The 25,218-nt window shown below is 36.7% G+C and overlaps 2 protein-coding genes and 1 long non-coding RNA gene across 3 annotated transcripts in view; 2 read left to right on the top strand and 1 right to left on the bottom strand.

Moving 5' to 3' along the window:
• The window catches only part of ACYP2 (acylphosphatase 2), a 108,901-nt gene extending 99,287 nt beyond the window's left edge, over positions 1–9,614 (top strand). Inside the window, exon 4 of the mRNA XM_081069395.1 lies at positions 9,001–9,614. Coding sequence (XP_080925521.1) covers positions 9,001–9,115 — 115 coding nt within the window. The 3' untranslated portion in view covers positions 9,116–9,614. The remainder of the gene's footprint in view (positions 1–9,000) is intronic.
• Positions 1–25,218, bottom strand: part of LOC308506226 — a 58,033-nt gene that overhangs the window by 18,032 nt on the left and 14,783 nt on the right. The window lies entirely within an intron of this gene.
• Positions 17,298–19,910, top strand: LOC308505730 (DNA-directed RNA polymerases I, II, and III subunit RPABC4-like; the record flags this gene model as incomplete). Its single annotated transcript, XM_081068419.1, has 2 exons — positions 17,298–17,363; positions 19,722–19,910. 2 exons carry the CDS (start codon positions 17,298–17,300, stop codon positions 19,908–19,910), a joined length of 255 nt encoding a protein of 84 aa, XP_080924545.1.

The following is a 25,218-nucleotide window of genomic DNA, read 5'->3' as shown; positions in this document are numbered from 1 at the left end:
CTTGAATTATAGAAAAGACAGTCGTTATGTTGATTTGCACTTCTACATATGATGGATTCTCCATGTATTCCACTCACTGATATCCTTGCTCATTGGTAGCTTAATAGGGCAGTTTTCCAACTGAGCAGTTCAAGCTCTTGGGATTCCCCAGAGGTGCTCGAGGTACAGCTGGGGGAGATTCTGCACCCCACCCCCAACCATTCCCTAGCTTCAGAGAAGCACTTGACTTCCACTGGAAGCATTAAGCTTTTGGACAAAATTACGTGGGAAGAAAGGATTCTTTAAAAAGCTTTAAAATCCTGAATTCATACAACAAACATAATAATAGGTATTTGTACATCTTTGGGATAGTAAGAAAAGTGTCTAAGGATTTTTATTCAATAATCACAACATGTCTGAGCATATACAACCAACCGTGCACTGAACTTGACTGAGCTGGCGGCATGTCATGTGACTGGGTTTGCAGGATGAACTTGGCCCTCCTCTACTGTTGTTGTAATACTCCCCCGAACTCTATGTGAAGTCAGTTACCAAGCTTGTTTACATAATGAGTAAACTGAGAATCACAAGCAATATGCTAAAATTTGGAGGCTGGCAAAAATAAATGAACCGATTCTATGAATAGACTTGGTTCACATGGTTATATTCAGGTTATTAGGTCATATCTATAGGCCTCCAACTTCCTTTAAGAGTATGAATGTAGTCATTACTTGTGTTATTTCATAGGAGACTGTCATGACTAAAATATTTTATCATTTTCTTTAATAATAGAAACTATTTCTTTACCTTTCAAAGAGTGTAAAAACAAAAAAACAACAACAAAAAAACCAGAATGGCTTTGTTTTATATGAGGTAAAATCAGAGTTAAAAGGTCATGCTCCGCGTTTCTTTCTGTGTGTGGACTGTGTAGGACCCTTTAAATGCTCCCGCATCCCATTCCTGGAAACTATAGACCAGAAGAAATCAGGCTGTGACAAAGTGTCATTCATTCAGTATATGTTTATTGAATGACCACTTTCACCAGGCATCATGCTAGATATTGGTGATATAGCGGTGAGTAAGTCTCTACGCTTTCTTAGAATTTGTATTCTAACATAGAGTAGGTACGTAATGAACACACAAACAATTACATAATTCCCATGATGCACATAGCATCATGGAGTGGGGGAGCTTTTTAGACAGGGGCAGTCTCAGAAGGGCCTCTGGCAGGGCAGAAACCTAAGTGCATTTTAGAAGGTCACAGCTGGCTTTTTTCCTGGTTGCTAAGGCCATAAATGAGTGTCACTTACTGTACTTGATGGCTAAATGTGTGCCATCTGCACCAAAGAATTAGAATGTTGTGGAAGCCCCGAGGGGACCAATATAGTTGGTGACTGCCTGAATAGGAGCAGAAAAACACAGCACAGTTAATTTATTAAATGCATAGATGTTTTTCCTCGGTCATTTAACATTTATCAGCACTGTGTTTTATTCATTTCTTTAATGCAAGAATGGCCTGAAGAATATTTAAAAATAATGCCTATTTAAAAATAATGCCTGTGAGGTCATTGTCCTTTGGCAGTCCATAAAAAATTGTTCTCACAACTGTATAGACTCCTCATAATAGTTGTGCTGAGGAAAATGTCTAATCATTCAAAATTAAGAAATGCATCCATAATGAAATCCCTTCTTACATTATTACTGTGTAATTGTTAGGGGCAAGATGCTTTTGGTAAAGGAATAAAATAGACTTTATAAAAATTGGTTACATTTTCAAACCTCATTATATAAGACATTTAAAATACATTAAAAGGAGAACATGGCTATTAAATAACATGACTGCTATCAATAGAATTTTCTAATTTACATTCTTATTCTTTCATTTTTATTAGTTGAACTTTCTTATTTTTTTTAAAGCCTCTCAGTGGATGGTTCTTAAATAAAAATACCTGAAAGATATATGCACACAAAGCAGATTGAGATTTACAGTCAAAATACTAGACTTCAGTCTCTTTCAAGCAAATATAATTCACCCATCTATCCAACCATCCGTTCAATATTTATTGAGTCTACTAAACTAATAGATAAAACATGTTGGAACTAGAATGGTGTATTACGGTCCTGCTGGCCCACTAGCTGGGAGAACACTGTTCATGATTCTTTCTTTTTCTGCATAGTTACCGTAGCAATTTTCTAACTGTCATGTAAGTAGCCAACATGTGGTTACATAGGCTAAAATAAAGAGCAATGCTATTATCCAGTCAGTGTGATAACAATTGACTGACAGGATGAATTCAGGAGAAATACATGGGATGACTTACGTAGGAACCCCAAAGAATGCAAAACTGTTATACTACTGAGGAAGTTCAATAAGGCATCTGTTTACGATACAATAAGAGATCACTAGTTTCTCTATATACCAGGTAAAGAACATAATGCTTAAAAAGCATGTTGTTCAAAATAGCAAGGAAAATAGACATATCTAAGTATAAACCACCAAGAAATAAACAGGACCTGAATTAAGCAAACTACAAATTTTTATGAGGAGCATAAAGATGAACAAAAGTAGAGAAAATTGTTACTCTTGATGATAAGATTAAGAGTAATGAAGGGGGGCAGTGAAGGGACTGCTGGACATTAAAATGTATTCTAAGGCTGAAATAATTAAAATAGTTTAGTACTGGTTTATGAATTAACCAAAGATATCACTGGAGCCAAACAGAATGTCTAGAAAAAGATCCACAGATTTAGTATATGGTAATAGTTGTGCTGAGGAAAATGTCTAATCATTCAAAATGAAAATATCTTTTTCATAAATGCAATCAGATAATTCCAGATGGATGAAAGATTTAAATATAAAGAGGAAAGCCATACTTTCAGTTAAAGATGTTACTATTTTGAACATATGTATTTATCTCTGTTTCCTCCAGAAGCCCACTTAAATATGGGTAAAATGGATTTTTATTTAAAAGGTTTAAACCCACAAGAACAAAGAATGGGAGATAAAGCTTACAGCAACAAAACTTTGGAAATGAGAAAGCAGATGAGCTGGTGGGAACGCAGAACTGGATTGTAAGCCTGCAGTGGGAGAAGCAGAGACATTGCTCATTTTACACAGTGGAAACCCCACAGAGCACAAGCCAAAGGAAGTGGGCAGAAAGGTGGGATTAAACATAGGAGGACTGATTCAGAATCGGTTTAATAAGCAGTTATCCCTCATGGCCAGATGGAAGCCTGAGTTTCATGCTCTCGAGAGGCTTTACAGGCACAGTCGAAAACAGATACAGTGCTGAAAACAGGGACTCAGTGAAAGTTATGCATTGAATATTGAGGCCTTATCCTTCTTCCTGGAGTCCCAGAACATGCACAGCCAGATTTCTACACTCTAGGCAGGATATTTGATGCATCTTTCCTGGAGGATCCAGGAAGAAAAGTCCAAGAGAAAAGATATAAAGATACCCAAATCGGAAGCTGTCCAGTGAAATGGGTTTACTAGGGTGAGCTGAATAACCCAAGACCACAGCTGTGCAGCTGGCCAAAGAAAAGTCCATTCCAGCCGGGAGAAGGGGAGTCCCACATTCCATCACTCCCTCCACGAAATGTGATTGAATTGTTCAGTATGCTCCTCAGGGGGACTCTCCCTACTGGGAAGCCTTTGTCCCAGGCATTGCTTTCTGGCCACACTGGTTTTGACCACACTTGCGGGACAGGCATCTCAGGAAGCACAGGGCTCTGCCGTTGGTCAGGTTTGCAGCCCCCAGCCACCTAATCTAACCGTAAGGGCCTCGTCAGCAGTTTTTTCATTTCAGTCAACATTTGTTACCTCCTATAGCAATTAACACCTTTTTTACTTTCTTAATCTCTCAACTCTATCTAGTACCTTTATCTCCCTTATTCTCTGTAAATTACCTTGCCTCTTATTTTACTGAGGGAATGGTGTCTATCTCATGTGAGTGACTCTTCAATATCCAATTGCTTTCCAGTTTTTTGACCCCTTGTCTTCTCTTCTGTACAGATAGGCGTGTCCTCTTTCTTTTCTAAACCTGACGAGTCTACCTATGTCACGATCCTGGTTCTTCCAGCCTGCCCTGGGGCCCTGTCCCACCGATTACCACGCCTTTGTCATGCATCTTCAATTGACTCCCCTGGCCCACTTGTGAGAACGTGTGTAGTGGATACTGTGATGTGCTCCTCAGCTTCCCCCTCAGGACTGAAGGATTTCTTCCCCAAACGCTGGCAGTGCTGCTGGAAGGTGGCCCTCAGTTTGGAATTGCCTCAGCAGAAGGAAGGCACCTCGCTAAAGACCACACCTCCTTCTCTGGGCTTTTCTCGGCTGACTGGTTCATGTGGGGGATAGGCAGACCCTGCCTTTTCACCTCAGCTTGGGAAAAGTTGGAAGGGTCTTCCAGGTTCAGAGCTCCGCTGTGTTTTCTGAGACTGCGTCTCTGTCCAATCCTGCCTCCTTTCCTTGCCCCCCCCCCCCACAGTTATACCTGAGAGGGCTTCTTGCATGCTAATCTCTCTTTGAGAGTCTGTATCCCTGGGTACCTTCTCTAGGACAGTATGTCTGTAAGTTATGGACATTTTAAACTTATGGACATTTAAAATTTTAAAGTTGTCTGTCTAAAAAGTTCTACAAATTTGCATTCCCATCAACAATGTAGAAAAGTTCCTCTTTTTCCATACCCCGACTGCTGCTACTAGATATAATCAAACTTTCAAATCGTTGCCATTTCATAAGTAACAGATGGTGTGTCCTTCTTACTTTATTCATAGTTTTAAAATTATGAATAAGAGTAAGAATATTGTCACATATTTATTGGCCATTTCTATTTCTTTCCCTTTTATATGCTGATGTTGTTTTGTCCATTTTTCTCTTAGATGGCCATCTTTTATGTATTGGTTTAAGTGCTCTTTGTATAGTAAGGAAATTGCAAATAAGTTTTCCAGTTTGCTGTTTGTTTTGGCTTTGCTTAAGACATTTTTTTACCATTTCAAAAGTTTACATTTAAAATTAATGTTATCAATATTTTTCCTGTGATTCTTGGTTTCCTGTCATGTTTAAATTAGCATTCCCCATTCTAATATTTGATAAATTTGATAGTTTCTTTAAAACTTTTCTTTAAAACCTAGCCCACCTGCTATTGCCATCACAAAGGTGTCCCTGAATACCTTGACAACAGTTAGCCCCCTAATTTCTGCATCCCTTTATATAAAACTCACATTACACATCATATCCTGCCTTACATTAGAGTTATTTTTATTATACTCCAAACTCAGCTATTAGACTGTAAGTTACTGAGGGAAGAAACTGCATTTTAAGTATCTATGTATGTACTCCAGTATCTAGATAATGACCTGTATACAGTGCTACGTAAATATTTACTTGAATGAACTGGTATTGTTTGATTTTGTGGTTCTTTTTCACACTAACGGGGTGATTGTATATATACCGGGGGTGCCAAAAACAATGTATACACATGACTTGTATTCTTTCATTATCAGTATATGTTGAGCATTACAACTTTAATACAGTTTTTTCCCTTCTTAAAATGTGTATACATTTTTTTTTTGGCACCCTCTTCTATATCCCATCCTCACTAATCTGTGACTAGTTCTTTTGTGGCCAGGAGAGCTGTTATTTCTGCCATTTCCAGACCTGAGCCACACCTATAAAGGACTGACTATAAGAGCAGCACATGAGGAGTAAGGTCTTAGGTGACCAGAATGCTCCTAAGTGAGTTGGCAGGTCAGGCAAGATGGTTCTTAGCAACAGGAGTGTCATGTGTGGAGCCATGGCACAAAGTGGCCCTGCCCCGGACACACACACACAGTAAATGAAGCTGAATCACCTAACAGCAGGACCATTCCGCCCCTACAGCGGCAGAGATTCCTCCTCAGCCATAGGTCTGGCCTGTGTGAAAGACCAGCTGCAGGTAGGTCGTCAGGCTGTTGACTAGTTAAACACAGTAAGCTGTCAGCTCAGGTGGATATATACCGGGGAGTCCATTGCAGCTCCTGTTCCCACCAGTCCTGCTCCTGCATCCACTGGTTACATTTCCTCTCTTCTCATTCTCTCCTGAGAATATTCAATTATGGCTTTCACTCCACCAAAACTGCTCTGTCAAGGTCATCAGTGACCTCTGTGTTGTTGAATGCAATGGTCACTTCTCAGTCCTCACCTTACTTGACCTGCAAGCTGCATTGACCCACTTGATGCTCTGTTCCTGGAGGGCTTCATTTGACTCTCAGGTCACGATGCTCTCCCAGTATTTCTCCTATCTCACTGGCTGCTTTCTTCTCCTCTGCTGGTTCTTCCTCTGCTTCCTGAGCTCTTTACGCTGGGGTGCCCTCAGGGACAGTGCTGGGATCTCTTCCCTTTTCTATCTATATTCATTTTTATGGTGATCCCATCCAATCTTATGTCTTTCAATACTGTCTATTTGCAGAGAGAGTCCAAATTTGATCTCTTCCAGCCAGACTCAGATCCAACTGCATACTCAACATCTCATTTAAGTCTAATAGACATCTCTAACTTAACACTCCAAAACTGAATTTCTGATCTTTCCCCCAAATCTATTCTTCTCACAGCCCCTCCATTTCAGTAAATGACAATACTGTCCCAGTAGGTGTTCAACCCAGTAAACCTGGTGTCATCCTTCAGTCCTCTCTCACACCCACATCCAATCTGTCAGCAAATCTTTTGACAGTACCTTCAGAATATATCCAGAATCTGATCACTTGTCACTACCACCACTGTGGCTATCCTGGGCAAGTTCCCTCATCAATAATTTAGGAGCAATAATAGACTGTAATTTATAGGATGGACTGAAGGAAATAGTATATGTAAGGAACTTAGCACACAGTGCACAATAAATGATAGCTTCTCTTTCTGGCCTTTGTTTTTAAAAGATTTCAAGGAGATTGACTTATAAAATTGAAGCCACCAGCTCCTTTTCATAATAATTAAATTTTATTCTTCAACACATCCAATTTCCATTTTTAAGATTTCAACTAAATGAGTTGAAGAAAATGTGCTACTTCGCTCATGGCATAGTTTCTGAAAAAGAACAGTGAAAATTCACCTTTAACAGTAAAACTGTCACAAATAAGAACCAAAAGAAGTGTTGCGTAGCACAATGGCAATTTGAAGCATTAGAATCCTTCTCTAGCCTAGGAGTAATTTCCAGATAATCAGACAACTTTAGCCTAGAAAATATTTTTAATTCAAAGTTTTATGAGATTGTTATATATGATAATGTGCAGCTGTACACAGCACAAGTGGCACAGCTTGAAAGAACTTCAGGAATATGAGAGAAGTCATGGGATTGTTTCCACAATAACAGCTAGGATAACTGCCATCACTTGTATAAAATGGACTCATATTATTTACCTGTAGTCCCACTTAATCTGTCATCCCAACTAATTATTAATGGGCAGAAAGATTCTGGAAAATCCTTAACAGTACTATCTGAGCTGTCCACTATATTATACTAAACCTGAATTATACAGGAAGCATCTCAGGTAAGTACCCAAATGCATAAATAAGAAAAACCATTGCACTATGTAATCAGAAAGTTTCAGAACATTTAACTTGTCCCTTTAATGTAGATACTTTGCTAATATATATGGTAAGAAATGGTTTTTGAATAAAAATGTTCATCTAATTTTAATGTTTATAGAAAATCACATTCTCTATTCTTTCATCCATTCTCACACACACACACTATTTAAAGTAAATTTAAAAGGTCCCAGTTAAAGTAATTTTAAAATTCTATTTGGGAAAAAATTCTTTCTTGCATAAGCCCTCTAATTTCTCTTTTACTTACTAAATGGTTGTATATTGGTTGTTCAGGGGGGTCTCTACTTATGTACAGCCTTTTTTTGTTCCGTTTAATAGAAACAGAAATTTTAAAGCCGAACAAGTATCATGAATTGAGAAACTTGAAAGTTAACTTGCATCATGAATTGAGAAACTTGAAAGTTAACTTGCCTTGTAACCTCCTTAGTTATTCCATAAATGTTTAAATATTGGAACAACCATTTTCTCCAATAAAGACATCTGTACAAAACAGCCATTATTATCCATTATATATCAACCACCACTATGTTTGTTATGTAAGCAATATTTATAGAAGGTAAAATTTTGCCCAGAAACAGCTAAATAAAAAATGTTAGCCATAATCCTTAGTTTTATTAAGACAGAAAACATTGGCAAAGAGATTGTGATTATTTCCTTTTCAAATTGGTTGGCATTTCCTAGCTCCAGCTGCACTAGAAATTTGAAGCTGAATCGGGAGAAAGAATAATTTCATTGTCTTTGTCTAATAAATGGTTCAGTAGTCCTCCCCTTTAGTATTTGAACTGTAAATTAAGTTGATATGCTAATTGAATAATAAAAATCTTATGAGTATATTTGGGAATGCAGTATATCACTGTTGCTATTTTGTAATGTATATAATTGGTATTGGAAATGTTCAATTTACCAATATCTAAAAAATTATGCTGAAAGAAGCTGGCAGGTTGTTTATGCTCTTGGTAGTTTAATAATGATAATTTTTAAAAACTGAGTTTCATACATAGGCTGTCAATACTAACTACTACTATGTATATCTGAATCATTCACAATTAAAACAAAAATTAGAATACCTGAACGTTTCATTGATTATTATAACTATTTTCTTATAAAAGAGAATAAATAAATTCTCTTTCATTCTGGGTAATGAAAGAAAACAATGATGAATTATTTCTATGACTTTTAAGAGAGGGGAAATAACCCCAATATGAAATCATCAGTAGTTGACTGTGCTTAATTTGTTATTAGCTTTTATTTATCCATATTTAATTAAACTGTTCTATTCTCATACATACATCATATATGTACAATGTAAAAATTCATATTTCACGTTACATGCAAAAGTTAGTAAAAGTAAACTCCCATTGTTACCTATTGTGGGATCACTTTAGCTAGAGCTAGTCTATATATAGTTTACATGCTAATTTTTATTTATTTTTTTGTAGGAAGTCCTGGCTGAGCAAGGTCGGAAGTCCTAGTTCTCGCATTGACCGCACAAACTTTTCTAATGAAAAAACCATCTCTAAACTTGAATATTCTAATTTTAGTATTCGATACTAATAGAAATAAAAATTACTTATGCTGCGCAATAGACACTATATATTCTTAAGTCTATATACTAGGATAATAGTAGCAGAATAGGTTAGAAAAAGTAACTTCTGAAATCCACAACATTATATATATTACTAAAAATATGTGACACTGACACAGTTTTACTCAACTATGTTTTTAACAAGCAAAAGATTAGTATCCTAAAATAAAAAATGTAATTACAAAATATTTGAATTGTAATTCAAAAATTGAAACTTGTGTTATGGAAACTTTAATTCTAATGAATATTATAGCATACATGTTATTTAGTCAGACATAAAATAATGAAGTTAACCATTTAAAAATTATTTTTAGTTACTGTTGTCTGGATTGAATTCTATAACCTTCCAAATAATGATTTGTTGTTAAAGTCAAGCAATTTGTTTAATAACAAAAACAACCTGTAGATATAAATGTATGTGATGATCATTATAATCATGAAATATCAATAAAGAGTTAATTTTTAAAATTCTGGTTGAGAAAATAATTCAGTACTTGGGTTGGAGCTATGGAATGCTTTCTATGAACTGTATTGTTCTGTATAGTGAACAGATGAGTGTATAGCAAGCATCAAGATTTGTATCGACAACCATCCACAATGGATATTCTATCAACCAGAAAAGGAACTGAGAGTCTAAATAAATTATACTACCCCCCAAACTTGGCCTATCGTTTGGGAATTTTCACATGCATAAGCAACAGAGTATTTTAAGGGGAAGGTTCATTTTCATACCATAGAATTACACTATAGAAAAAGGAAGACCTTTAACTCAAAATACTGGGGAATTTCAAATGCTGTACGTATATACTTGAATATAACCTTCAATGACTTCCAAAATTTTAGAACAATGGCATCTTTCATTAAAACAAAATTTTATGTGGAATTACATAAAGCACGTGAAAAGGGACAACTAGTATGATTGAAATGGGGATGGGTGGAGGGGGTCCCTGCAACCCTGCATACTTGGTCTCACTTTTCTTCCTGCATCCTGTCTTCCTTGGACAATTTCAAGTCCATTGGGAATTCAGTTTAGAATTCTATCAATGGAACAACTCTCCATTGCTATACTCACTCCATGGCATGGAGAAAGAATTCAGGACTCTCTCCTCTACCTGCTACAAGATTAGAACTGAGAGAAGGAGATGAAAGGTAGGCTTTGTTCACTGGAAAGGTTAACTCTATAGATGATGATATTGATATCAAATATATATAGAAGACAACGCAACATTAGGGAATGACAAAGATATTTTTTTAAACTTTCCAAACACACTTACATGAATAAAGAACTTTCCTACTATTTTAATACCGTTAAGTATTATACATGTCAAATATTATGCAAGTGAATCTATTGTGATCCTCATTTGAGTTTTGCTGTCCTTCAATTTCCCCACTCCTGGTTCAAGGAAGATAGACAGGTCTTTGTGTTCCCTTACCTCAGGGGAGGTTTTGGTGCCAGATCCCCTGAAGACAACTTTCCTTGCAAGGTTTCCTTTTAAAGAGGGCATTATATTCTGAATTGAGGAGAAAGACAAAACTAGGCCATTAGTGGATAAAAGAGAAGCGGAAGTGACACGATCCAAAAGGACAAAGCGATTATCCAAGACTTTAGAAAGGGACCAAAGGCTGTGGATTTCCCAAGAGATGAACATCTGCACCTTTCTCCTCAGCGGCACCTCTGGGGGATAAACCTGAGAAGGAAGCAGCTGAGGTACATGCGAGAAGCTGGATCCTAGCTCCAGGGGCTCCAGACCTAGCAAGATTTATGTCTCAAAAGTGCTACACTGCATCCTCACTACAAGGAACCATGGTGGTAAGGACTGGAGACCAGAGAAGTCTTTCCTGAGTGTTCTTTCTACATAAGACCCTGTAGGGTCCATCTGAGAGAGGATGCAGTGTCAGGATGACGAAGATTTAACTTCCCACCTTCCAGACAGGATGGGGCTTGAAGCAGATTCAACTTGATTTAGAGAAAATAAAAGACATTTCTTGCACACACACGTTTGAAAAAAAACCTGTATCTCTTTACACCTAGAAAGGCTAAATGATTTTAGAAAAAGATGATCTCAGATGTGACACCAATATGTCACTTTTCATTACCCTGATATCCTCTGATGTTTCCCTTCCCAGCTCTTTATAAGGAAATCACACTTTGCTGGCACAATCTTCTAACTGCACAAAGTGAATCACATTAGTCAAGGTTGCTTAATAATTAATACATAACTAAGTTCTATCACTGGATGGAAAATGTAGATAATGATTAAAAGTAGGTGTTTATGCATGGGTAAAGAGCAAGCAAGAAAGATAAAGCAATTTTTAAAATGTGGTAGAGACCAGATACATCTTAACATTAAACTTAATAAGTCAAAATTCATATGGAACTTACATAGGGAATTTTTAATTTACATATATTTTAGTTAATAAACCTTAATAGGTCTAGTTTTGTTAGAATTAGACATTTTAAAAAACAAGAAAAAATTAAGCAAAAGATGGGTATCTACTTCAGTGACTGTCCACCATGAGTCTCAACATTCCACATGCCCACCCTCCTCTGGAAGCAACATATCAGAATTATGGGGTATGATTTGTTAAAGCATACTTAACTATTATTTTTCATATTTATATAAAAATGCCTGTCTTTTTTTATTGGCGTAAAAACAGACCGATAGATCAATGGAACAGAATAGAGAGCCCAGAAATAAACCCACACCTATATGGTTATTCTATGACAAAGGAGGCAAGAATATACAATGGGGTAAAGACAGTCACTTTAATAAATGATGCTGGGAAAACTGAAAGACATGTAAAAAAAATGGATCAGTTTCTTACACTATACACAAAAATAAACTCAGAATGGATTAAAGACTTAGATGTAAGACCTGAAACCATAAAAAGCCTAGAATAAAATACAGGCAGAGAACTCTTTGACATCACTTTGTAATACCTTTTTGGATATGTCTCCTTTGGCAAGGGAAACCAAAGAAAAAATTCAGAAATGGGACTACATCAAACTAAAAAGTTCTTGCACAGTGAAGGAAACCATCAACAAAACAAAATAACCTACTGAATGGGAGAAGATATTCGCCAATGATACATCCATTAAGGAGTTAATATCCAAAACATATAAGGAATTCATTTAACTTAACACTAAAAAAAAACAAACAATCCAATTAAAAAATGGGCAGAGGAACTGAACAGGCATTTCTCCAAAGAGGACATTCAGAGGGCCAACAGATATATGAAAAGATGCTCAATATCACTAATCATCAGGGAAATGTAAATTAAAACCCCAATGAGATACCACCTCACACCTGTCAGAATGGCTAGCATCAATAAATTAAAAAAGTATTGGCAATGCCGTGGAGAAAAGGGAACCCTCCTGCATTGTTGGTGGGATTGTAAATTGCTACAGCCACTATGAAAAACAGTACGGAGATGCCACAAAAAATTAAAAATAGAACTATCATATGATCCAGTAATTCCACTTCTGGGTATTTATCCAACAAAAAATCCAAAACACTAATTTGAAAAGACCTATGTACCCCTATGTTCACTGCAGCATTATTTACTATAGCCAAACTATGGAGGTAACCTAAGTGTCCATATAGACTGATAAAGAAGTGGTACATACGAGTGTATATATGTTTAATTATAGTTGACATTCAATATTATTCTACTTCAGCTTCAGATGTATAGCATATTGGTCAGGTATCCACAGAGTCTACGAGGAAGTGATCCCCCTGATAAGTCCAGTGCCCATCTGGAACCCTATATAATCTTTACAATATTATTGATTATTTCCCCACACTGTATTTCATATCCCCATGACTATATTATGACTACTAATTTGCACTTTCTAATCCCTTCACCTTCTTCCCCATCCCTACCCTCCTGATAGATCTGATAGATCTAACAATTATCAGTTTTTTTCTCTGTATCTCTGAGTCTATTTCTGTTTAGTTTGCTTGTTTATTATGTTCTTTAGACCCTACATGCAAGTGAGATCATACAGTATTTGTCTTTCTCAGTCTGACTTATTTCCCTTAGCATAATATTCTCTAGGTCCATCTATGTTGTTACAAATGGTAAGATTTCATTCTTTTTTATGGCCAAATAATACTTCATTGTATAAAACGTACCATGGTTTCTTCTGTCTATTGATGGGCATTTCTGTTGTTTTCATGTCTTGGCTATTGTGAACAGTGCCACAGTCAACATAGCGGTGCATATATTTTTTCGAATTAGTGTTTTGGATTCCTTTGGATAGGTACCCAGGAGTGGCATTGCTGGGTCATAAGGTAGTTCCATTTTCAATTTTTTGAGTTACCTCCATACTGTTTTGGCTGCTTATTTCTATTTTCATGTTATCAAAATGAAAAACATGCCAGAGGAAACACAAATATATAACTAGTGTCTTAATTAAGAAGTATTTTATCAGCATATCTTGCAGATTTTAACCTAACATTTAGAATTATGTGTAACAGGTAATTTTCATTTTTCTTAACTGGTTCAAATGATTTTGAATAAAACTGAAGTCTGATAAGAATTTTAAAATGTAGAATTAAAAAATCTAGTTATTGTGTGATCTCATTAGCAGGTTTTTCTATAAAAAGTAGGGCTTCCCCCCTTTTCACAAGCACGATTTGTGCCCTGTTTTTCCTGTATTAGTTTTATTTTCTAGGTGGGCACAATGGGTGCTTTTGAGTAGCAGTGGATACAAACCTCCAATATGGCCTTTGTTTTTAATCTTTTCTCATTTTTTAATGAATATTAGAAGAGACACAAAGAGAAGATTCAGGAGATTCGTTGTATGGGAAAAGGAATTTCTATTTCAAAACATGTAAATTGTCAAACACTCACTCTCCAAACTTCTTATCTACTTTTCTCTTTTATTTTCTAAAAGGTGCTTATCACCATCTAACTAATATTCTATATTTTACTGACTTATCTATTGTCTCTCATCCCAATGAAAGCTATAGTACGGCAGGAATTTATGTAAATTTGTATCCTGTTATATCTGTAGCACCCAGAATAGTGCATGGCAATGGTAAGTGCTCAATAGTATCTGTTGAATTAAATATAGGGAAAAAATATTCCCTCAGGCACTTAAGCTGACAGGAGGCTACCTATCCATAATATATAAAAAATGGTTTAAACTCCACTATAAAAATTCCTCACATAATTTAAGCATATGCTGATGATAAGAGACACATGAAATGTGACTTTTAACCTCCCATGGGAAGCAGCTAGAACACTGGACAAAATATACGGAACTGTTTTCAGATATTGGACAATAGGCAGTGTAGGACCCTGATCCCTGAGAAAAAGGAAACAAATGAAACGAGCGCTACAATTGCTTAAAAGCAATTTCCAGACTGCAGGAACAGGAAGGGGGAACCCAAACAGCATCTGGAGAGCTTTCTGAAGAGAAGAGACAGAGAATAGGTATTAGGGAGCTAAATTACATTGGCTAGAGGCTACCATATTGGACAGCATGGCTCTAGATTCTGGGGGGGAAGTGGGAATAAATCCACTGAAACTGAATGGTGGTTGTTTGTATCTAGCTGGTAAAATTTTGCTTTGTTTGTATCTATGTTCACCAAATTTTTCTATAATAAGCATGTATTCCTTTTATAATATTAAAAAAAAATTGAGAACATGTATACATTAAATTCCTACTACCTACTTTGGAATGATAAGTGGTAATTTCACCAGAAAATTTTTAGAATTAAAATCTAATAGTATAGAAACTGAATTAGCACTTAATCCTAAAAAGTAGTGTTTTCCTCTGGATAGAAATTTCTATGCTAGTAAAGAGTTTAGCAATGGAAAACCTCATTTTAATTTAAAGAAATCAGCTTTAAGTTTTCATGTTAAAGTGAAACCAACAGTTTCTTTACAACAATAACATTTTGTCTGCACTGGGATGGATCTAGATAGGATTATTTGTAAGAAATGCAAGGAAAGATTCTGTCACAGAGATATAATGGATTACTCTGAAAACACAAAAATCAGTTAAATGTTGAAACTTTCAGTCATTTGCCTAATTGTATATCATAATTTTAAAAGAGAAAGAGCTCTCCATTTAGGATTGCATACAATTTAACAAATATTTTAACAAAGTAGAAAATAAAATTAGTTTAATGGACCTAATTTGAGATGAATAAAAGATTTAATATTAGATTTTTAGAAAATTGAGAGGATATACACTAAATTCTTCCAACCTGTCTATGACCTCCTCACCATCCCTTCTTTGTACCAATTTGCCTCAATTTAGCAACAATAAAACCTCTTAGTAGGCTCCATTAATGCCTTCAGTATGCAGTCTGAACAACACATTTGAGACATCAGCATTCTGTTATTTAGGCTGTAGCTTAACTCTGATTTTAAAAAGAATGCCAATGACCCATTCATTTTATTGTTTCATCAACTGTTTGAAAACAGAGTGGGGCGGGGGAAACATTAGCTATTTCCAAATGTCAGCAAACATGGGTAACTCTAAATGTGTAAAATCCATGGCACATTACAGGGTGTTAATTCAGCAGTACACGTATACGTGGGCATCGTTGCTAGCCATGAGTTCAAACTCTTTACTAATACAAGTATAAACTCTACCAGCACACACTTTAGTACTAAAGGCTTTGCTAAATTAAGAAAAATAACATTATCCAAAGACAAAACGTGGGGCTGTTAAATGGTATTTGGACTTTTACATTGGACAATAATCACTTTGGGACATGATAGATCATTTTAATGAAAATCATGTTTTTCCAAACCACAATGTGCACTGTTTTTTTTAAGTGCTGGCTGTCCCCAAGTAGCCCACAATTTAATTGGAAACAAGATGTTCACAAACACAAATCTAGAGTAAAATTCCAAGGTAATAAAAAAATGATATGATGGTACAGTGTTAGTCCTAAAATTCAGGCCTGATTCTGTGTGCCGCTTTGACATCTGATGAAATCGGGAGGACATCACATGGCCCATTCTCTCCCCCATTCTGCTCCCATGGAAAAGGTCCCCTAGCCAAAAAGCCCTCTTTATAAGGGGCCAGATGCACTTCCTGCTAATCCTTGAGATGCAAGTTTCAGTTTCCCACCAGCCCGCAGAATTGTTCAGAGAAGCCAATCACATCTTCCAGTGGAAACCTGGGGTGACCTCATTCTCTTGACACTGGAAGCCTGCCTCCCACAGCCTCTGGTTGTTCATTCTGTTCTTAAGTGCTACCCCGTATGGCCCTGCATAGTGTGGTGTCCTCCCCTTGGCTGTGAGTAAAAGTGGCCAATAAACTGCTGTCAGTCTCATCTGTCATGTGTCAGGTGTCCTGTGTTCAGCCATTCCTACAACCCTAGGGCAGGGATCTCTCCGTCATCAGTGGAGTGACTAGGAGGTGATTAGAACTGAATATAGCTCTTAATACTATAAAAGGTCCAGTTTTAGAAAAAGATCCTTATGGTGGCTGTCTAAAAAGATTTTGTGAAGTAGGTTGGTCTGGATGGAGAACGGTGTGAAGGATTTGGTTTTGCAAGTGACTTTGGTCTCATTCTGGGATTCTCTGCTGAAGGAACATATAGACGAGAGACGATAGCAAAATAGCAAAGAAAGTACTGATTTCATTAATAGGACAAGGACCCAGTTCAACAATAGAGAACTCAAGTAAAAGCTCAGTTACAGAAACTGAGTTAGGGTAGGAGGCCAGTGTGAGCCTCTTAATTCCTGTACCCTAACCCTTACATTCTACACCCTCTTTCCAAATAGCTGTATGATCACACATGACTGGTCCATCAGCTCCATCCAGCTGCAGGTAGAAAAGAGAGGGTTGAGATGACCAGGTCAGCTGAGAGAGACCCTATCTGGTTTGTCCCCTCCTGGAGACAGGAAGTGCAAGAGAAGGCAAGGAGGTGCACACCCTGTGCACTGGTCTTTACTACAATGAGCCCACCCTCTAGAGAAATGGCCCCAGTCAATGTCCAGTTCTGACAGTGAGCTGAGCAAGTTTGTTCTCCAGTGCAATGGAACTGGGTGGAGAGGGATGCCAGAAATGGAGCGAGTATCCTTCTAACCCATGAACTAAGGCAGTGGTACGTTCCTTCCCCCAAGCAGGAGGGAAAGCTGTCTAGGTAACTGTAACTATATCCACAGAGGAAAGACGCAATGAGGATGAACAGATTATGGGCCAGAAGATCCAAACTGGAGAGCTGTGAGACCAACGGGCCAATGGTAAGACAGAGACTCGTGCCTTTTGAGAGTGTGAAGTCCAAAGCCAAAGAGGGCAGAGAAACTACATGAGAAAAAATCTGCAGTCTGATGAAAAAGATGAAGTCTTGATATGTGGTATATAAACCAAAAAGAACAAGACAAACAAATGAGAAAGAAAAACTCATAGACACAGACAATAATTTAGTGGTTACCAGAGGGTAAGGGGGTGGGGGGTGGGTGATGAGGGTAAAGGGGATCAAATATATGGTGATGGAAGGAGAACTGACTCTGGGTGGTGAACACACACTGGGATTTATAGACGATGTAATACAGAATTGTACACCTGAAATCTATGTAAATTTACTAACAATTGTCACCCCAATAAATTTAATTTAAAAAAAAAAAAAAGATGAAGTCTTTCTTGCCTAAACACTAAGGCCTCAGGACATTCCTATGAGTCCAGACACTGGCATCCATAACTCAGTAAAAAAATCCAGAAGCACAGAGAAACCATTGGGTTGGCAAAGAAAGAGCAGGGACAATATAAAACTTATTTTAAAAAGTTTTTTTGTGTGCCATTCATTCAGGAAACATCTACTAAGAATCTGCCAGGTGCCAAGTACTGGGGTTCGGCACACAGACAGGAGTATGAGAGAATCTCAACTTCCAAGACATTTGCATTCTGATGGTACACAAAAAAGCTTCTTTTAATAAGTTTTTAAAACTTATTAAATATACAGGGAGTATATTATGGACCATCCTATTTTAGCCTCACAAAAACACTATGAGGAAGGTAGGTACGATAATTATTACCACTTTACAGATGAGGAAATTAAGGTTTAGAAAGATAAAAGTTGCTCCAAGTCACGTAGCTAAGAAGTGGTTTCAACTCTAGGGCACAGTTTGTGATCATTATGCTATTTTCCTTCAAATATGAATGAGAAGCAAAAAGAATATTAAAAATAGGAAGTAAAATTTCAGTTCGATCTATACAGTATTCAGTTCAGAAAGAAGACCATAATAGATCTAAGGAAGGAAATGCAAAATTTTTCTTAGCTCAGGTAAAAATAAAAAAAGAGTAACATTCACAAGAAAAAAACCCCCACAAGCCTCACATGTGAATATGGAATGGAAAAATGATAGAAACAAAATAAGTTTAGTATATAACCCTATGAAGCACGCCCAAGATAACATTATATGATTCCCATGTATTTTATTTTCTATAGCTCCATTAGGGAAATAACATCCTTAGAGAATCACAATATTGTTCCATTAGTGATGTTTTCTGTTCTCATCCAATCTAATCAAACCATATTCCAGTTAAAGCAAAAGTCTAAAGTTAATTATTTGGTCTCATTTTCTACACAAATCAGGCCCACATTTAGAGAGGGAAATATGAATTTGGAGATCATTTTGCAGATGAGTTTCTCAGCCTAATGTTCTTACAGAGATGAAATATGGCTTAAAGTGAGGATTCATAGTGGGCCAAACAAACAGAATGTAAAATATAAACAGAAAGCAAAAAAAATGAAAAGTTTTGCAGGAGAGGCTGTTACCAAAGTGATTGCTGATGTAAACTGTGCTTGCCACACGGGGAGTGGCCTTGCCCTGTGAAACTACCCCAAGAGGGTAATGTCAGGACCCTAGCATGGCCCAACCCATGCATTTAATAAAGGGCAGTTTAAGGGAGCTCTTTCATGTGTGCCGCCCTTTGACCTCACTGAAGCTGGTGGGAGAGATGTTTGTATCCTGGTGTACAGACAAAGGCACAGAGGCTCAGAGGTCAGACTTGACCCATCTAGGTTTCCCGCAGGGAAGCCTGGGGAACTGGTTCATTGGGGTAACTCATTACCTTCAACGACAACGGCTCACAAGGCTTCCCCACAGTCCCCAAGAGGTCGACTAGAGCCATGATCCAGATAAAGTGAGGACTGTGATATTTCCCGTATCTCTTCTCTACATGGCAAAAAATGGCAGAAATGCCCAATTTCTTTCTAATGCTGCCTACCTTCTCTTAAAATATAGGGAAATTCTATAACATTTCTTTTCCTGAATCTTAACAACCCACTATTCAAGCTTCAGAATTTGGCAGAAAAAACAAGGAATTTAAAAATAAAGAAAAAAAGGAAACTGAAATCAGGCAAATAGTTTGCTCCAAGGCTTATCCTAAGAGGATAAAAAACATGGCTAAGTTTCCAAACTCTTGAAAAGCTTGTAAATACTGAAAGAATTAACTATAACTTGAAGCACATAATACCATTATAATTACAGTAGGGAAAAGGGATAGATTAGAACAATAGTTTAAAAGTGTTGACTTGTGGACGCAACGAAGAGCTGCGATCTGGAAGGGCGGTGTGAGACGAGTTTCTCGGTGCTAAGTGGGGACTAACTGTGGACACCCAGAAGGACATTCAACCCCCAAAGCAGCAGCCAATGATACATATCTGTGGAGAATGTCACACAGAAAATGAAATAAAATCCAGGGATCTAACCAGATGCAGAGAATGTGGATACAGAATAATGTACAAGAAAAGGACTAAAAGATTGGCAGTTTTTGATGCTCGGTGAAACATGGAATGCAGAGGAATATCTTTGTATTTGGATTTGCTGTTAATGTTGTATAGCTTTTGATTGGTGTACTTATCTTTATGAATACAACTATATACACATGATTTCATTTTTTAAAAAAAGTGATGACTTGTGAAATGTTTATTTGCCATACCATATTGAAAAGAATGACATAGGTCTAGGAAGTCTTTGAGGTAAACTAAAGTAACCCTTATTAATTAAAAGTGTTGTATTTATCTCTTTAAAACCTCATCTGTGATTTTAGATATATCCTAACTTTTAGGTCAAACGCTTATTTTCTTGAAATGAAAACTCAAGTTATCTTTTAATTCCTTACGTTTGTTACGGAAGAAAAGCATTATGAAATTTATCATAGACCTACCCATTCGTATCAAAAGAATTACCTTGATTACTAAATCATTGGCAGAGTCTCAAATTGTGGCACTATGTGAAGTCCAGAGTGTGAGTGGTGGTGATTTCAGATTGGGTGCTTATTCTTGATTGCTATTGTTTCTGTTTTCCCAACCATGGAAACTAAACATCAGCTGTAACGTGCACATTTGTCAGAATGCACTGTGCATAATGTTTGATGGGGAGATGGTGCAGACTTTCACTTTTCACGCACTCCCATCCCATCACTGAAAGGTTATCACGTGCTCCTACCCATCATAGCCTTGCTGTCTTGAAGGCTTTCACTCACCATGGACTCATAACTTGGGCTGACTTTTCCCTTTCTTGTTATTTTTACCCACTCTCTTACCGTAGTGTTCCTAATCTTTCCAGTTTAGTCGTCATTAGGAGGACTTTATTTAGAATTTTAGGTTCACTTTTTATTGCCATGGTTTAAAGCAAGACATAGAGAAACGAGATGTAGAGGCAATAAGGTCTGAAAAAAGAGAGACTAATTTAAAAACAAGTCCCAGCTGGGTGATCTTTAACCTTGGGTAAGTGTGGGAGAGAGTGGTGGGAAATAATACTTACTGAGTGTTTTACACATATCATGTTTAAAACAACAACCCTACAGGATAAATTCTCTTATCCCTACTCTTTGGTGGTCTTATTAATTTATCTTTTAAAGATTAACAAACGACATATTCAAAATCTAAAGCTCAAAGAATTTAAACAACTTGCCCACTCTTGGGGCTTTAGAATTAAACAGAGCTAGGATTTAAACTCAGGTCAAACTCACAAATTCAATAAATATCAGTATTCCTGACCTAGGGAGAGTACAGGAATGGCAATTTGTATCATTAAAGGGATCGAAGATAGATTTTTATGGGCAGAAGTTGAACAATTTAATTGCTTAGCTTAAAAGGAAGTTTTAACTACCAGTTTTAAAATGCGGAGATTCTCTAAGGAGTTTGTTGAACGGTTATTATCTGTGCCCCTAAAACAAAACAAAACGAAACAAAAAAAACCTAAAAGTAGTAGGATGTAAGGAAGAATTTTTCTAGGTCAATCTCATTAATAGGGCCTACTGTTTTCAAGATACTTTTCTAGGTGCTGAGGATCTCAGATGAATACACTAAAATCTCACGGTCCAGAGAATAGGCCAGAACAGACCAGGTTCTTAGTATACGTTGGATTGCTCAATAATTAGGTAATAAGATGTGGTAACGGTTTGCAAGGAAGATGATCACATACATTTGAAATTCTTCAAATGAACAAGACAAATAGCCTTTAAAAAAAGCTAGAAAATATAGAAAACCATCAAAACAAGGCAGCTTAAAACTAGTGATTCCTAACCCTTTGAGGATGATAACACTCCAGCGATTTTTCATTTTGCAATGTTCCTTCCTCAAGAAGCTATATGTCCACAGCTATTCATTCAACCAATCTTCACTACATGATCACTCTATTCAAGACACCACTGAAGTACCAAAATGCTCTCACCATCTAAAACCAACTTTTCATTCATTCTTTGGTTACACAGCTCCTATATAGGTGATCATAATTGGGTTATTTCAAAATAAATCTTGAATCATGAATTACAGAGCCCTCCAAATTTATAAACTACAGGCTTCTTTCTTCATTCAGTGAATTTTTTTCTAAACTAGAGATTTCTAACTAGGATTTTGGAGTAACCCAAGCTGATTATAATTGTATTAGTTATTTCAAGAGATTTCATAAAATATTATTAAAGACTTTTATTTATATATATTTTTTCTTATATTTTCAGCCTGCGGTTGGTTGAATTCCAGGAGGCGAAACCCAAGGATGCAGAGGTCCAACTCTACTTACCTGGTTTTATCCTTACCATCATTCTGTAATCAGGGGCGTATGGCTTGGGGGCAGTCAGTGTTTGAATCCTGGCTCCACCACTTAGGAGCTGCTTCACTTGGGCAAATGATCCAACTTCTATGAGCCTCAATTTCTTAATCCACAAAATGGGAAAAATATCCGTGGTTGTTTTGTAGATGATTTAAGACAGGTAGAGTAGTGAGAGAAGTGCCATGCGTGTAGTAAGTCCATAGTCATTATTAGCCACTATTTTTACTGAGCAATTTGATCTGCATATTTTACCACATCTTAAAGGCTTAGTCAACAATCTCATCATTCCGTCTCATTTCTATTCCAATCTTCACCAAATCAATTTTGTAATCTCTCTCTCCTAAAAGTGTGATAAAAATCAATCAGCTTTGAACTTATACCAGAAGAAAACTCAGGGTCCCTGTCGTATCTGTGATTCATTGGAATCTATCCATCTTCAAAGATAGGCAAATCTAACATGAACATTTCTCATTCCCATTGCCCTCTAATGTATATTTTAGTTTGATAAAATTCTTATAATCTAAGGTAATGAAATAAAGACAATTAACATATGTACTTGAGAACTTTCTACTCTACTAATATTAGTAGGAAGGATACTGACAGCCAACTCTTAATGAGTGCTTATTATGTACCAGGATATGTTTTCCGCATGTATTTTCTCTTTTAATCCTTATAACACAAATATGTTAGGCAAATAAACTTTTTTTTAATGGAAATTAGAGACAGCTTTCGTCTATGACATATTCTTGAGCTCATCACCGGAGAGAACTGAGAGGCAGATGGACTTTCCTGGTCCTTAGCTTTCCTGTCAGGTTATACAACCATACCACTCATTATTTTTGACATTTTTCTATGTTTCAAAAAAAAGGGCTGACAATTTTCTGTATCTATCACCTTTTAGATGAGTAATTTCCATCCCATTGTATTTCGTCACATATGGTGTTGTAGCTCAAAAAGCACTGACATTTTTTAACTTGTACAGTATTAGGAAACTATTTTGAATTACTGTTTGCTGACAAGTACCCAAACTACTAACACAAATGAGAAAATTACATGTATTTTTTAAGCTAGTGTGTTCATTTTTCAGACATAAATTTTCCAATCGAATCACTGAATTTTACAGCTGGAAGTGATCATAAGGTGATCTCATCTGGATACTTCTTTTACAAGAATCTATAGCAGAGAATTTAATTCTCTCCTAGGTCAGATTAGCTAGCTGGGAGGAAAAACTAATAGCAACGCAGTGATTTCCCTACATAAAAAAAGCCAGTAAATATAAAATCTAAATTATTTTGCAGAGGTTGTACCAATAATAATTGGCTTGTTTTTATAATACTATATTATCACCATACTGAAATTTAACACTTGTGGCTATCAGTTATATAATGCTGTTATGTATCATTGCTGCTCACCATTTTTTTTTTTTTTATGTGCACGAGTATGTCTTGCATCCCTAATTAGATTCTGACTTCCTTGTGGTCACAACTGCATAGGCACATTTGTTAAATTTTTCTTGTCTCATAATTTAGTTGTTACCAGAGGGTAAGGAGGTGGGAGGTGGGTGATGAGGGTAAGGGGGATCAAATATATGGTGATGGAAGGAGAATTGACTCTGGGTGGTGAACACACAATGGGATTTATAGATGATGTAATACAGAATTGTACACCTGAAATCTATGTAAATTTATTAACAATTGTCACCCCAATAAATTTAATTAAAAAAATGTTTTTTCTTGTCTCCTATAAATCTGCACCTTTATGAACACTTTACAGTTAAGAGATTGACATGAATATATTTATAGGTTAGACAAATACTGCACAACCCAAAATAGAACTGAACAACTGTCATCCTGTGTAGATGCATGTGAATTTGTTTTGAGTGGGAGAAAGTCGAGAATAGTCCTGATTTCTTCTTACTAAGCAGTTGGATTGTCCCTGATGGTGAGTGGTTGGCTTGAAGAGATTGGTGAAGATTGGAATAAAAATTAGAGGGAATGATGAGATTGTTGACTAAGCCTTTAAGATGTGGTAAAATATGCAGATCAAATTGTTCAGTAAAAATAGTGGCTAATAATGACTATGGACTAACTACACGCCTGGCGCTTCTCTCACTACTCTACCTGTGTTAAATCATCTACAAAACAACCACGGATATTTTTCCCATTTTGTGGATTAAGAAATTGAGGCTCATAGAGGTTGGATCATTTGCCCAAGTGAAGCAGCTCCTAAGTGGTGGAGCCAGGATTCAAACACTGACTGCCCCCAAGCCATACGCCCCTGATCACAGAATGATGGTAAGGATAAAACCAGGTAAGTAGAGTTGGACCTCTGTATCCTTGGGTTTCGCCTCCTGGAATTCAACCAACTGCAGACCAAAAATATACGAAAAAAAATTATGTTTTTGCTGATATGTACTGTGTAGTTATGCCATGATGGTTACATCTGCACTGAACAGGTACAGTTTTTCTTGTAATGATTCCCTACACAATCTAGTATAACAACTATTTACATAGTATTTACATTTTATTAGTTATTGTAAGCAATCTAGAGATGATTTAAAGTATACTGAAGGACTGCAAGGTTATATGCAAATACTACGCCATTTTATAAAAGAGACTTGAGCTTCCTCAGATTTTGGTATCTGCGGGGATCATGGAACCAATCTCCCTGGGAAACTGAGATGACTGTATGTAGTATTTAGCACATATTTATTTATCCACCCACTCCTTACTCCCCAAACACACATACACCTAACAACACATTCACATCCATTCCAGTCTTTTTACCAACAAAGTTCACGCTCTAGTATCTAGGTAACTAGGTATCAAACTGCTATTCATATACTCTTCTTCATAGGACTTAAGCTCACATATGTACAACGAGTTCTAAAACCAACCTCTGCTCTCCTACATTTCTTCTCCAAGGTAAACGTAAACACGTACTCACTAATACTGACTCTGGATTATAAAACATATGCACATATGTAGTCCGATACATAGCAGAATTCAACTCAGTCCGGATTTTTCTTTTCCCATTA

The sequence above is a fragment of the Rhinolophus hipposideros genome (assembly GCF_964194185.1).
Source record: "Rhinolophus hipposideros genome assembly, chromosome: 12".
Classification (NCBI taxonomy): domain Eukaryota; kingdom Metazoa; phylum Chordata; class Mammalia; order Chiroptera; family Rhinolophidae; genus Rhinolophus; species Rhinolophus hipposideros.
The sequence above is the reverse complement of the archived record's forward strand: the minus strand, read 5'-3'. Positions and strand labels throughout refer to the sequence as shown.